Raw genomic sequence first — 15033 nt, forward strand, 5'->3', positions numbered from 1 at the left:
AAGGAGTCTAGTATAAAGAAACTCAACTTCATGGCAGTTTCTTCGGTTCCTATCAAGGTACATGACAATTCAAAAGTACAGAAAATAAATACGGTATACATTTGTACCTTGAATCTCAAACACCTTGGCTCCTGAACAAATCGGCTCCCGAACGATCGAAACCCAGAAGTGAGTGCTCCGGTTTTCAAATAGTTTTCGGAAGCCAAAAGTCTGGCACAGCTGCTGCAGCTTCCAATTGGCAGCAGGAGCTTCCTGAAGCCAATCAGACACCGCGCTTTCATTTCCGAACATTTAGGAAGTCGAACGGACTTCCAGAACGGATTCCATTCGACATCCAAGGTACAACTGTATAAGCAATTTTTCTAACCTTACTGACTGAAATTTGGTTGCACATCTTATGATTTCTATTTTCCTTTATATATAACAAAAATCCCCTCTTGTGGATGCAGTTTGATTTGTGAACTTTAGAGGCAGAAGAAAGTTGTCAAGCACCTCCCGCACAACATTACCATTTGAGAAATTATTTAAATGGCACAACATTTCAATCTGGAGAATGGGCTAGCCAATTTTCAAATTTGCATGATGTTTCAGTTCTTCATTTTGCACTACAGCTAAGTTCATCCTAAGGACCAGCAGATCGCCTACAGCAGGGGTCAGCAACCTAAGGCCCATGGGCCAGAAGCGGCCCACAGAGGTCGTTTGACCGGCCTACGAGCTGCCCACTCGCACGCTGTGCTAAACCGGCGCAACGCGGCACGGGGACTCACTTCCACGGTGCCAAAAATCACGCAGGCAGGCGCACTCACGCACACGATCCGGCCCACGGAGGAATCTCCGCGGAACCGATCTGCCCCAGGCAAGATAAACTTTGCTGACCCCTGGCCTACAGAAATGAAGTCTTTTAAAAAAATCTGACATGTTCTACTTTTCCTTTCCTGGTCTCAAGAAGCCAACACCTAAGTTCTGCTGAGCTCACAGCAAGCCCCAGCAAGAACCAAGAAGAGATAGCAGCCAGTAGCCAGAAAGATCCCACTAAGGACCACCGGGACGAAGATGGCGCAGCATTCCCTTCCCGCTCCGCAAGAGAGAACACATCGCTGCCGTCTCAGTCAATCTACACCTTATTTGACAAAGATGGGCGGCTGGATGTCTTCCGCATGCGCAAGCTGGTCTACGAGAGAGGTAGCCACACAATCAGCACTGCGGAGATGCCAGTGGGGGCAGGGAGGGGGGGAAGCCTGTTTCTGGCATCCTTTAGCCCAGGGGTGAGGAACCTTTTTCAGCCCAAAACCACATTTTCTTCAAACACAGTGGAGAATTTTGGGAGGTCATTTGTGCACCGCACTGGGGTGGGAGGAAGCACACAGGGAATGTGGTGAAAGGATGATGATGATGATAATAATAATAATAATAATAATAATAATAATAATAATAATAAATTTATTATTTATACCCCGCCCATCTGGCCGGGTCTCCCCAGCCACTCTGGGCGGCCTCCAACAAATACCAAAATACAATACAAAGTCACAAATTAAAAACTTCCCTAAACAGGGCTGCCTTCAGGTATTTTCTAAATGACAGGTAGTTGTCAAGGACACTAAATTCAGCTCCCCGGCTGTTTGATTAATACTAAAGCCCTGGATTTCTGTGTGGGAAGTGGAGAAGAAAGCAGTTTTGAGCTGAAAAGTAGTAGTGGGGAGGGATGCTTAACCCTTTTCCCCAGCAACTTTTTTTCTGTGCTGCCCGCAAAGCTCTCTCCCTTCTCAGGTTTAGACACACGCTTGCAAGATTAACCCCAACTCGGATTCCACCCCACCAGTACTGCAGTGCTATCCTTCAGGCATCTCAACTGGATGGGGACCCGTTTAAAACTGGTTTGGTGTTACTACACTGGGGAGGGGGTTGTTATAAAAATTAGGTTCAACCCCAGAAGGGAGTCCACGAACCCGGGGGAGAGCCTTAGTAGGGCTCCCCTCCTCTCAGGAGCACTTATGAATAAATAGAGACGATACAGAATCTCCCAAAGCAAGGCGATAGCCCTTTATTAGAAACTGCTGCAGCAGGGTGTCTTGCAAGCAAAAGACCTGCAACAAAGGCGCACAAGCTCCTATATAGACTTTTGAAATTGCCCCCCTCCAGCTCAAGACCACCCCTCCATACATTAGAATTACATCACAAATTGGGAGGGTCTGGTAGCAGTGATCTGAGCATCTTGGACCCTGCCCCCATGTCTCCTCTTGCCCTCCACCAAAAACCCATCAAGTGAAACAAAAGATATTTACATTTCCCTATTTCCCAGCCAAGTTAATCACACCCTTTTGTCTGGCACTCAGGTATCAGGATGCCAGAGATTATCACTCAGGCAGAGGGCTGCTGAGTAGCTGGAGGGGCAACCCCCCTTTTGTTTCCTGAGACAAAGAAATACTTGGTCAGTTGGGAGTCAAAAATGGAGTGAGGCCTGTCTTCCTGTGCTGTTTTCCAGACATGTGGCCTTATTTGTTTTGGTACATTAATAACAATTAATATATATAAATAAAATACCTTAAAATTCTTACAACAGGGTCAATGTAAAGTAATGTGTGTCTTTTCTCAGGCACACATCCCAGTGAGAGAAAGATCACCTGGAAGTTTCTCTTTGGGGTGTACCCAGAGAAATCCACAACTGAAGAGAGGAAGGAGCTGGACCAGCAAATGTCCTCTCAGTATCGGTGGATGAAGCGCTCATGGAAACAGCGCTTCCCCTGGGCTGCCGTAATGAGGGTTCATTCCGACTGTAAGTACAACCAATGCCTGCTGGCTTTGTATCCTGCTACGTCCCTCCCACTGGGCGGGGCGACAGGGCTCCGCCTCTTAAAGGGACCACACCTGGCAAATGATGTGTTGTTTACTATTCACTTACTCCTATAGTGGAGCTTTCCTTGGCGATCCAGAGACATGACGAACAATGGAGGGAAGCTGAAACAGCCAGTCCTCCTACAGATATCTTTGATGAGGTGAGATATGAAGTAGAAATTGACTTTCTTGAAGTGGACATTAATTAATGGTGTTGAGGCGGGTAGGGTAATGAGCTGGTGAGCAAGGCGTAATTTAACTCAAGCTCGGCAAAGCTTAGTCCTAAAATCTGTTCTCAGTGCATGACACAACCCTGGGAAGAATGTTTCTTTTTTAAGAAAAAAAGAGCCATGCTTTAAGCACATGCAGAGTGGAGATTTTCCAGTTACCACGAAGCGACTGTTACCAACCAGAGGACACCTGGAGTTAGTGTTTCCCAAACTTGGGTCTCCAGCTGTTTTCAGACTACAATTCCCATCATCCTTAGCTAGCAAGACCAGTGATGATGGGAAGTGTAGTCCAAAAACAGCTGGAAACCGAAAGTTTGGGAAACACTGAGCTAGAGGCTTCTACATCATAGGGCATTTCTTCCAAGTGGTGTTGAGGCCCGACGTCCCTTCCTTCCTCCTTTTTTAAAAAGGAAATTGTAATGACTTGGAAATCTCTGCCTTTTAACTCTCAACAAAGGGGCGGTGTAAAATAAACCACTCCCTACACATTTGAAGCCAGCGCATCAGAGAAAAGACTTACCCCAAATCTTCTTGTAATTCTTATATTCTTTTTGGAGAAAAACATTTAAACGCCTGCCTGCAGTTTGAAATGGTGCAGCCCAGCAACGGGTGCTAAATGTGGTGTTCCCCATGCATGTTTTAACTCTCAGGACCAAACAAGATGACAAGACAGTCAGTGTAAGATCCGCAGAATGGATGTCTTGCAGGATTGGTTTTTGTTAGCTAAAAGCAGCTGTAGGGAGAGGTGAACCACTTCACAGCCATGACACTGGGGGAGGAGCGGGGTTGTGTGTGTTTTTATCCCTTTGCACTCTGTATGTTTCCCACATCTGAAAAATGGTCGTGGGTGGGAGGGTGGCAGTTAGATCAGGAAAACAACAGCAGAAGGAAGAATTTAGCCCCACCTTACCCCAGAGTTCTAGCCCCAATCCACCCTCATCCTGCATGGCTGCTTTTCACTTTCAAGGAAATGGATCTTGACTCTTGAGAAGGGATTTGATGGAAGGAAGAGAGCCATGTCAGGGATCTGCTGATGTCTTATCCTCCTATTTTACAATGGTCATAGAGTACAGGGCTCCGTCTTGAGAAGATTTTCAGAAGCATCTACTGGCCACAGAATCCTGGACCAGGCTGGCTCTTGGCCTAATCCAGTACACAATTACTCTGTTCCCAGACATGGGGTGGAGCTGAGAACTCACGAAATATGCTTCCAAGCATCAGTGTGCTAAATAACTAGCCCTTCCTTAACGTCTCCCACTCTAACGTCAATGCAATTCTGTCTTTCGCCAGCATAGCCTGCCCTTCCCGCACATTAACGAGCAACAGTTCCAAAAGGCGCTGCAAGACATTGATGCCGACGTACCCCAGACGGACAGACACCGGACATTCTTCCAGTGAGAAGTTGGCCCTCCCCAGCTGAGCCGAAACAAAAAGTTGGGACTTCCAGCAAATTTTGAAAATTCAGATTCTGAAAATTCAAAGGGGAGGGGTTCCTGAATGATGTACAGGCCTGTGTAAACTATGACCACCGCTTCCCCAACAAGCTGGAATCAGCTCACCAGGTCCTGTCTTCACACAGACACACATCTATTTTTGCAAACCCAGGCAGGCAGGAATCAAACCCCTGGAGGGTTGCCACCCATACGTGGCAGTTTTCATTTAGTGCCAGTGTGGTGTAGTGCTTAGGAGCAGTAGACTTGTAATCTGGGGAACCGGGTTTGTGTCTCCACTCCTCCACATGCAGCTGCTGGGTGACCTTGGGCTAGTCACACTTCTCTGAAGTCTCTCAGCCCCACTCACCTCACAGAGTGTTTGTTGTGGGGGAGGAAGGGAAAGGAGAATGTTAGCTGCTTTGAGACTCCTTCGGGTAGTGAAAAGCGGGATATCAAATCCAAACTCTTCTTCTTCTTCTTCTTGGTAGGCATTGTGCAGGTCTGAAGTCAAATATTGTAATATCCCAAACAGATTATACCCAAACATGGACCAATCTGTCCTCTCCTTCAGGAAGAAGTGCACAGAACATTTCTTCCTGGGAATATTTGGCTTGTAACAGCAGAGAAATTTGACATATAGGACTTCTCCAAAACTCAGATCACATTACTAAGCTGTCAGCATTTGTCAAGAGCTGGAATGTGCCCTGCTCCCCACAATCTGGGGGGGGGGCCCACACCTCAAAATGAAAACGTTAGGCCAAGAAACATGTGATACAGGAGATGGGTGATATATCTCCTTTTCATTATTTGTTTTAGCTTAAAAGCCAGTTCTGATTTTGCTCAGAGAGCAATGGCGCTGGTGGAAGGAGTGTTTAAACCTTCCCACTGCTGTGATGTTTTGCTGATCTAAATCTACCATGACACTGCTGTTTTGGACCTCAGATAATCAGGTTTCAGGTTATCCCCATGCAGAACCTGCTACACCTACATATATACCTGTTGCGCAAATTGCCCTGTACAAGCAGACTTGCCAATCCTTTTGTAGTACCTACTGTTAGATCCCTCCCTGCTTCCCATTATCACACATCCAGCCCTTTCCAGTTACATTCTTCTCTCGCCCTCTCTGGTCCTGAATATCTTATTTTGTAATTCCTGTACTACAGTCGAGCTTTGAGGCAGCAATGGAGGAATACTCTCTACCCTCCAAACCTCTATCGTTTATATACAGGTTTTAACGTAGCCTCCCCCAAAGAATGCTGGGGATTGTAGTTTGGTTAGTGTTGAGAATTCTCCCTTGGAAATCCCTATTCTCACTGCTACTACCCACCAAGCCTCCTTGAAGAGCAGGAATAGTCGGTGACAGTGTCGAAACATCCAGCAGTGTGGCAGGAGAGCTGAAAATAATGCCAATATATTTCACCTCTGGTTTCAGACAGTTTTCAGAACAAAGTATACACTTCCAGAATTAACGCTAAATACATTACTTCTGGTAAATGAGCCAACCTAACCGCTAGAGCAGGCATAGGCAAACTCGGCCCTCCAGATGTCTTGGGACTACAATTCCCATCATCCCTGAACCACTGGTCCTGTCAGCTAGGGATGATGGGAGTTGTAGTCCCAAAACACCTGGAGGGCCGAGTTTGCCTATGCCTGCGCTAGAGAGCTGTGAACATTTGTGTCCTGGGCTACCCATGTACTATCTGAAACCAAAGGGGTGCATTGGTTGCCAGATGTGATTCCCCCCCCCCAGCTCTCCTACCCCACTATTGAAACGACTCTAATTCTAGAGCTCTAACTGGGAACATGTGAAGGAATAGCGGGGGGCGCTCCTCTGAGCATGTGCCAAGTGCCTTTCCCTTGCCAGTGAATAATCCCAACTAATGGATCTAAGGAACTGGCCACTCAAAGCTGTCCCTGGTGCTTTCACCTCTCTTTTTAGAACTAATTTGGGGTACACTCATGATCAGCACCACCACCATAATACCTAGCGTTTGTATTTTTTCTCTCTCTCTCTCTCTCTCTCTCTCTCTCTTTCTCCCCAGACGCGAAGGACTAGTGAATCTGCTTTACCTCCGGGAAATTCTCGTCACGTACATGGCCTTCCACCAAGGTGAGAAAACGGCTGTACTCTACCCACTTCCAGGAATCTCAGTTGATGGCATCAGATGTCTGCCTGCCAGCTTCCCTGCTCCATTCACCTCCACCTCTCTATCCATTCCTGACACTTTACAGGCCTGCCATTCGTCATTTATATGGTGCTTTTAATTTGCCACGTCCTTTTCAACCCAAACTGTTTCTCAAAGAGGCGTTGGGGCTTTTCTCAAGGCAGTTCAGGGGCGGAACAGACCTTCCCCTCAGGAGGTCTCTGCTAAACATCCCACAGCCAGCAGTGTAGACCGTGCTAGATATAGTGCGTACGTTTTTGCACAATAAGGAATGTGCAAAACTCCCCAGACCCACTCTGTATGCATCACACTCACGTGTCTTAAGCCCAAATGCGTGTCCACCGCTCATGTGTATTCATACACACGCTACCAGGGTTCTTTGGGGTGGGGGGAGCCAGGGCTATTAAAATGGTGCTTTAAATGTATGCCATGGGTGTGACCTTAGCACCCTCGCTTTCTACAGAATCCCATCATAAAAATATAAAACTGCAGACCCGAAGATGACATCAAGACCAATCTTGCCAATCCTATACTTCTGTCATAGATCTAGCGTACCAGAGTCTGTGAATTGTAGAAATTAATAAAGGGTGGTATTTAGACAATATTTGGAATATGAAGGGTGAATACAAGCTGCAGAACTGTGCCACGCAATAAATTCCCGAGCTAGGCTTATGCGAACCAGCTTGGCTGGGCTAGCTAAGTGCAGAGCCATGAAAAAACAATGGGGAGCCAGGGACAAAACCATTAAGAAGAAGAGTTTGGATTTGATATCCCGCTTTTCACTACCCTGAAGGAGTCTCAAAGTGGCTAACATTCTCCTTTCCCTTCCTCCCCCCACAACAAACACTCTGTGAGGTGAGTGGGGCTGAGAGACTTCAAACAAGTGTGACTAGCCCAAGGTCACCCAGCAGCTGCATGTGGAGGAGCGGAGACACGAACCCGGTTCCCCAGATTACGAGTCTGCCGCTCTTAACCACTACACCACACTGGCTCTCACCCCTTGGCACCCCTTGGCAATGCAAAAAGCTATCCTTCCCCCCTGCTCTGAGGAGTGGACAGTGAAAGGAGCCAAGGTGGCAGGAGCATGTTGTCACAGGAAAAAGTGTCCTTTTTGAAATCTAAAGGTGCAGGAGGAAGTAGAGAGGATTCCAGGCCATGAAGGGCAAAACCACCTTGGCAGGCTGGGGCAGAGGCACGAGAGGGGGTGCAGGAAGCCTTGAACTCCATGCTTGCTGGCTGGAGGAAGCTGCACTGAGAAGCCACGACTTACTGTTGCTTTGGACCCCAACTTGCTGAAGCTATGAGAGAAGCAATGAGAGACACTCTTGGGGTAGAATGTTCTTGCTCCCCTCCATTGAAGGCTTTAGGTGTAAATATGTGTAAAATAAACCCTATCTCTTCATGACACTAGCCTCAATTTTCCCAACGGAAACACAATAGCTGGCTGGGCATGTGCCTGGACCCCCTGGAATCTTGCTACCGTTCAGCAGAGGTTGGGAGTGGCTCACAACCTCTGTAACAATACATTCTTTCTCTGCTTTTAAAGCAGTGCTAAATAGGGTTGTTGCAGAGTAAAGGGATGCAAAGATGTAGTCAGCAATGGGTAATTGCAGGAGTGGGCTCAGATTGTGATCTTTGGGGATTCCAACTACACAAGTATATATTCCCCCCCCCTTACAGGTAGGTAGCCGTGTTGGTCTGCCGTAGTCGAAACAAAATAAAAAATAAAATAAAAATTCCTTCCAGTAGCACCTTAGAGACCAACTAAGTTTGTTCTTGGTATGAGCTTTCGTGTGCATGCACACTTCTTCAGATACACTGAAACAAAAGTCATCAGACCCTTATATATAGTGAGAGGGTGGGGAGGGGTATGACTCAGAAGGGTGGTGGGAATGGGTGATAGGCTGATAGCTGTGGTAAACCTGTTGACTGTTAACGACTGCAATTGGTCTTACAGGAAAAAGCAATGGGTGAGAAGGTTAAAAATAGCTTTGTCATGTAAAAATAGCTTTGCCCCCCCCCCCTCTGTGAACAGTAGAGGCGCAAGCTCTTCTGGATTCATGATTCTGTGATATTTTGAGCTATTGCCACTCCCTTTATTGTATGACACTTTGCACATGCCATGTTTCCCCCTTGAATGGCTGCAAGGTGGGCTGGCAATTTCGGGTGCCAACAGCACTTCTTCCCTGCTGCTGGTTTCTTTCCTCCTCTGCAGACATCGGATATTGCCAAGGCATGAATGACTTTGCCAGCCGCTTTCTGGAGACCCTGGAAAATGAGACTGAAGCCTTCTGGTGCTTTGTGGGCTACATGAGACGTTCAGCGTGGAGTTTCACCACCATGGGTGTTCACCGCAAGACACGTGAGAGAGCGGGGAGGGAGAGGGAGAGGGAGAAGTACCTCCTCACAGCACCTGATGCAAACATACATTATCCTCTCCAGGTTTAAGCGCTAGGAAGGAATGGACTGTTCTGAAAAATTTCAGGGAACGTGGACTGTGGAAAGCGCCAGCTGAATGCTGCCTGTGGTGTCACTCCCAAAATTCCCAAAGTCATTTTGCAACTGTCCGCCGCTTTAAATGCCTTAGAATTAACATATGAATTGGTAAACATGCATGTGGCATAGGGGAAGAGGCACAACTATTGCTCACCCCGTGTTCCATTTGCTGGAATGCAGATCTGCCGTGCAAATTGCAAAATTAGGAAGAAACCTTGCTCGCACCATGCGTGAAGAACCTAGCTGTGGCCTCTCTAGATATTTTAACTGTCTTCAGCCAGGGAGAAAGAAATATGGGAGTGAGCAGTTAACTAAGCAGAACTTAGCAGTGGAAAGGGACATTGGGAGAGAGGAGGCAGTGGTGTAGCGTGGGTTGCTGGCATCCCGGGCAGGCAAGCTGACGCCGACAATGGAGCAACCCCAATCAGAGCCAAGCAGGACCATGCTGCACCGCTGGCCTGCACACACAGGGCGAGCCCACCCGGCTGACGTGGCCCTTGGTGGACAAATCACTCTGACGCCTGCAGAGGAGAGCCGGGCTAGGCCATGCTGAGATTGCCCCTTGGCCGCCTCCCTCCATTGGTGCCCGCTCACCATGGGCCTAGGCTGCTCCCACTGCCAACAGGGAGAGGGAAGCATATGCACCCAGGGCAGCTGCTCCTCTCACCACCACCCCCAACGCTATGCCACTGAGAGGAGGTGTATGGTCTCCTGGCTTCTACTTGCTGGACCATGTGTATTAGGTCAGGCATAGGCAAACTCGGCCCTCCAGATGTTTTGGGACTACAACTCCCATGATCCCTAGCTAACAGAACCAGTGGTCAGGGATGATGTGGTCCCAAAACATCTGGAGGGCAGAGTTTGCCTATGCCTGTATTAGGTCTTAGATTGAAGGAAAGAGGGTATTGATAGGCAGAGCTGTGTGCAATTAAAAAGAAAAAGAATATCCTCTGCTAAGAAAAGCTGAATTCTTCAACCTGAATAAAGCCAAATGGCATACATTTGCTAAAGAATCTACTTTGTTCAGCTTTTGCAAGTCATGGGGAAGAAAAAGAAGCTGCACTCCCCACCCCAGCAAAGTCCACCGGCCTTGGACATTTTACCAGGCATTGCTCATGATGTGCATGTAATGTTTCCTCCAGGTGAGAACACCTCTTTCGACATGTTGACAACCTTCACAAATCAGGATCTTTGTCACCAACTGTCCCAGTTTTGTCCCTCTCCAGAAAGCAGTTTGTTGAGGGCAAAGATGACATGGGGACATGGGGTTGGTTGGTTGAGTGCATGATTTGAGGCATTCTTTTGGCGCTGTGGGTTAAACCACAGAGCCTAGGGCTTGCCGATCAGAAGGTCGGCGGTTCGAATCCCCGCGACAGGGTGAGCTCCCGTTGCTCGGTCCCTTCTCCTGCAGTTTGAAAGCACGTCAAATTGCAAGTAGATAAATAGGTACCGCTCCGGCGGGAAGGTAAACAGCGTTTCCGTGTGCTGCTCTGGTTTGCCAGAAAGTGGCTTAGTCATGCTGGCCACATGACCCGGAAGCTGTACGCCGGCTCCCTCGGCCAGTAAAGCGAGATGAGCACTGCAACCCCAGAGTCGTCCACAACTGGACCTAACAGTCAGGGGTCCCTTTACCTTTACCCTTTCTCCTGCCTGCACAGAAATCTGCGAGGAGCTTCTGAAACACGTGGACCCAGAACTGTATGACCACATTGAGAGCGTGTCCAGTGACAAGCTGCTCTTTTGCCTCAGGTAAAAAACCCTACCTCCCTACAAACCCTGGCCATGGAGGAGGGAGCAAACTGCAGAGATCCCCACAGAAGGGATGGCTCTCAGCCAGCATGCAGAGGTGACCAAATTCTGCAACAAGAGCTTGATTTTGTGAACTGCATAAATCATACAAATTAAGCCCATCCTGAATAATTGATTATGCAGACACAAGTTTTGCATAATCAGCATCTATGTCTCTGAGATATGGAAACTAGCACCCATGCAAAGACCTCTTAAAAATACAAAGCTTTATCTGTGTGTTTCTTTCCTTATCTACAACACTAGGCCTTCCACTCTTGCTGTCAACTTGTCCAATACATGTTTCTTAATTTCTAGCTCTGATTACTGGGGTTGGTGAAAGAGAATACACATTGTGCGTGCTCAGGGACATCACACATTAAGCAGGACATAGTGTTCAAAGGGTGCGAGTGCTGAAACCCTGGGAGAGTGGTCTGCGTCAGATTTGACCCAGGCCAAGGAAGGGCCTAGAAATGGGCTAGAGGGGTCTGTAAAGAAGTGGGCTTTTGTCAGTGTAAGATGAAAGGCTGAGACCGTCCATTTTCCTTATCCATCACCTCTTGCAACCCTCTATGTGCCTCTATGTCAGGTGGCTGCTGCTACTTTTCCAGAAGGACTTAGACCACTCTGATGCTGTGAGGGTCCTAGAGATCAGCGCCTTGGAATCTGAGAGGATGAATTTTGGAGCCTGGATCTGGCTGACTCGTAGGGAAGGTGAGCCCTGTGCTCTTGGGAAGCAGGTCCCTGGAGGCACAGCAGTAGCATAAACTGTGATTCCTCCACCTGGGGACAAGAATGGTGCACTTCGTTCTGCCATGTGAGCATTCTGCCTCCTTTCACTGTGCATTTATACCAGGACAGAAATGTCTTAGGGAGAAGGAAAAGGTGTTTCTGGGATCTTCTTCTTCTTCTCTGGCGATCACTCGTAGTCGAGTAAGATTGTCTTCCATAAACGTTGGTTTTAACAATGAGTCCGTAAGTGACTGTGGAGGCCAGTTCTCAATCCACACATCCTTCCACAGTGGGGACATTGGTTTCTGGACGGGAGTTGATCACAGTGTGGATTTGCCATGCGTGCCTTCCTCTTAGCAGGTTTCTGGGATAAACTCTATTACAAAGCAGGGAAGTAGGTTTCAACATATAATTAAAGGGCAGCAGGTAGTCAGTTAATTAATGTTTATTTATTTTTGCAAGACACCAACTCACTCAAAAAAAAAAGTGCTGATCTACAGTTTTTATTACTACAATTATCACCATTTTGGCACCATTTGGATTTTCTTGCCTCAGATTGTATTGGCAAGTGAAATACATCCTTCAGTACAATTTCAGTGGCAACATTAGAAAATGATCAAAAGGGGAGTCAAATTCTAAGAGGGAGTCAAATTATTAGGTGCTATGAAATTTGAATCTGTGCGAATCTTTGCTTGTGAATCTAATGGGAGAGCAGCGAGTTGCTGGTTTCCTCAGAGGGGACTTCATCAAGGAAAAGCCCCTTTACGCAACCTTGCTCCAGAACTCATCCCCATCCCCAGGTCTCCCATCACTGAGTTCCCCTGGTGCCTCACTCCCAAACAACTCCCTGAATTGGTTTAGGTCCACAATCCAAAAAAAGACATACAATATTCTCTGCCAATAGGTGAAAAGCCCCTCCCAGGCCCTTTCACGTCTGTAGACCGGGAAGAAATCACGTTTGAAGTGCTGCTTTGCATTGCTGTCCTGATCAAGAACAGGAGGAAGCTACTAGAGTACCGGGACGTCAGTGACTTTTACTTGTTTGCACAGAGGTAAGCAACACAAAGTTCTGGAGATGCATTTTGTACTAATTAAGGGCAGTAGAGGCTGGTGTGCCCACTAGTGGTCAGGGATGATGGGAGTTGTAGTCCAACAACATCTGGGGACCCAGGGTTGAGAGAGGCTGATCTAGAGGGTAGTTTTACTGCTACCTTTACCCTTGGCAGTTGCTGGGCCTGAAAGCACTATATTCGCTTGGTTTCCTTAAACCAGAGGCAAGACACTTTTGGACCTCCAGATGTTACTGAACTACAACTCCTATCAATCCCAGTAAGCATGGGCAAATGGCCAGCAATGATGGGAGTTGTAGTTCAGCAACAACTGGAGGACCAAAGGTTTTCTACCCCTGCCTTAAATCATTATAACCCCTGAATTGGAGAGGGGTGCAGAGAAAAAACCCAACAGCTGGTTGGGTAGAAGGCAGGGAGACAGACACTAGGTGGGGTCAGAGCCAGGAAACTAATTCTGCTAATCTCCAACTGAAGCAAAGAAAAAGCAGACAGTGCTCCTCTGTCCCATTCCTTCCTGGGTCTTCTCCTTACCTGCTGGGCAGCACACTTGGAGACCTTGAAGACACAGTAGGGGCAGACAACAAGAGAATAGGAAGAAACTGGTCTGTTATGCCACCTCAGCTGGAGACGTGAAGGGCAATGTCAGATGTCCGAGGCAAGAGCTGACAACTTTGATATTGTCTACAACACAGATGCTTCTCTACTGCTGCATCTGCCTGGCCTTTAAGTGTAAGGACTTAAGAAGAACGTGGCTGGATCAGATCTCAGGTGCATCTAGGCTAGCAGCAGGGTCCAGCCAAATGCTTCATTGCCAAAGAACTGACTGCTTAGCTAGCTGGGTCATCATCCTGACCCAGCACTCCTCTGCATAGCTGTCAACTTTTGGATTTGAAAATAAGGGATCAGCAGCCTCACCTATGACAGTCACATGGCAGTGGTGGGCGGAGCCAGAAGCAAAAGTGGGCGGAGCAGCTAGAACGCGGCGTCCGTGCTCTTCCCTAGATCAAGCTGCTTTGGGCTGCTGCCGCCGCCGCCGCCGCACTGTCTTTTGCGTGGCCAGTGTCGTTTTAAGAGCCGCAGACCTTCAACTTGGGCCTCTCCTCATTTTGTCAGACACTTTCTGGCTGTCTAGGTGGTGCTGGAGGAACTCCTTCAAGCGCAGGGACCCCCCCTTTCCCTGCGCGCACGGCGACGGCGGCATCTCCGCTTGCCCAGCCAAGGACGGGAGAGCCTGGCAGGTTGTCTGCGCACACTCACCTTTCCTGCAAGCCCTACATCTCGCCCCTGAGGCTCCGGGAGGGGGGCTTTCCTTATGCAGAGGAGGAGAGGTCCTTTTATCCTGCCCCCTCCCCGCTCTGTCTGTCTCCGGCAGGGCAGATCTGCGCACTGAGGCTGCGTCTGCTTCCAACTCATTCCCAGTCTCTCCTCCTCCTCCTTTCTCCTCCTCCCCCTCCTCTGGCTGCTGCCTGTCTGCAGCTAGTCTGGCTCTTAGTGACAACAGGCAAAGAACGGGGGAGACGGGGAAGGGAGGGAGATGGGGGCGGCTGGCCGGGCACGAGCACGCGCGCAGGCGGCGGAGTGGGGATGGGGAAGGAGAAGCTTCCTGACCAGGCCTGAGCGCTGCGTGACTTGTGAGCTGGGCAGAAAGCAGTCCTTTGACAACCCGGGAATATACGGGTTTTTGAGTCATCCGGGACAGCAGCGGGACACGCGTTTAAAAACGGGGGAATCCTGGCCAATATGGGATACTTGACAGCTATGCTCCTATGCTTCCAAAAGAGGAGCCCAAGTGTGGTTCCCAGCAAGTGGTGTGATATAAGTTTGCTGTCAAATGTGGGTAGCTGGACTGATGATTTTGCTACTCTTGGCACAGGTTGCAGGGGAGACTTCAGCTGAACACACTGCATGGGGAAGAGCGGCGATAATGAGTGACCTCTTGAGAGCAGGGATCTAAAGAGGACTACAAAGAACACCCCCTCCCCATGGACTTGAGTGGCCCCTGCAGGAAGAAATGAGATCACCATCTCTTGGGAAGCCAATCTCCAATGAAGCTATAAGCAATATCAACCTAGAATTTTGGCACAGCCTCTTAATAAGCAAACACAGAATCTAGGACACCTTCTCCACCTCAAACCTAAATATCCTACAGTTTTAGTTTCTGCCCATTTCAAACTAGATGTGGCTCCCACTCAAGGGATGCTGTGAGTTGCAGTTCTGTTTAAAGTTGTCGGGCTTTCTAACAAAAGGCACATGTACACTACAGACTTAAAACTGATTTAACAGTCATTCC

At 48.3% G+C, this 15033-nt stretch overlaps 1 protein-coding gene across 1 annotated transcript; it reads left to right on the forward strand.

Annotated features, from left to right (window-relative positions):
• The first annotated feature begins 1060 nt into the window (after positions 1–1060).
• On the forward strand, positions 1061–14817 carry LOC117040653 (TBC1 domain family member 15-like). The gene is made up of 10 exons (XM_033138548.1): positions 1061–1182; positions 2594–2773; positions 2908–2993; positions 4353–4456; positions 6538–6605; positions 8876–9022; positions 10815–10905; positions 11531–11655; positions 12578–12725; positions 14617–14817. The coding sequence occupies exons 1-10, from the start codon at positions 1158–1160 to the stop codon at positions 14666–14668; spliced, it is 1026 nt and encodes a 341-aa protein (XP_032994439.1). The 5' UTR covers positions 1061–1157; the 3' UTR covers positions 14669–14817.
• The last annotated feature ends 216 nt before the right edge of the window (positions 14818–15033 follow it).

The sequence above is a fragment of the Lacerta agilis genome, chromosome 2, assembly GCF_009819535.1.
Source record: "Lacerta agilis isolate rLacAgi1 chromosome 2, rLacAgi1.pri, whole genome shotgun sequence".
Classification (NCBI taxonomy): domain Eukaryota; kingdom Metazoa; phylum Chordata; class Lepidosauria; order Squamata; family Lacertidae; genus Lacerta; species Lacerta agilis.

Excerpts from the sequence above, each read along its gene's own strand:
- LOC117040653 (XM_033138548.1), top strand. The coding sequence starts at position 1,158 with ATGCGCAAGCTGGTCTACGAGAGAG. Across the intron at positions 4,457-6,537 it reads AGACACCGGACATTCTTCCA|ACGCGAAGGACTAGTGAATC; the intron begins GTGAGAAGTTGG and ends CTTTCTCCCCAG. Across the intron at positions 10,906-11,530 it reads AAGCTGCTCTTTTGCCTCAG|GTGGCTGCTGCTACTTTTCC; the intron begins GTAAAAAACCCT and ends CCTCTATGTCAG.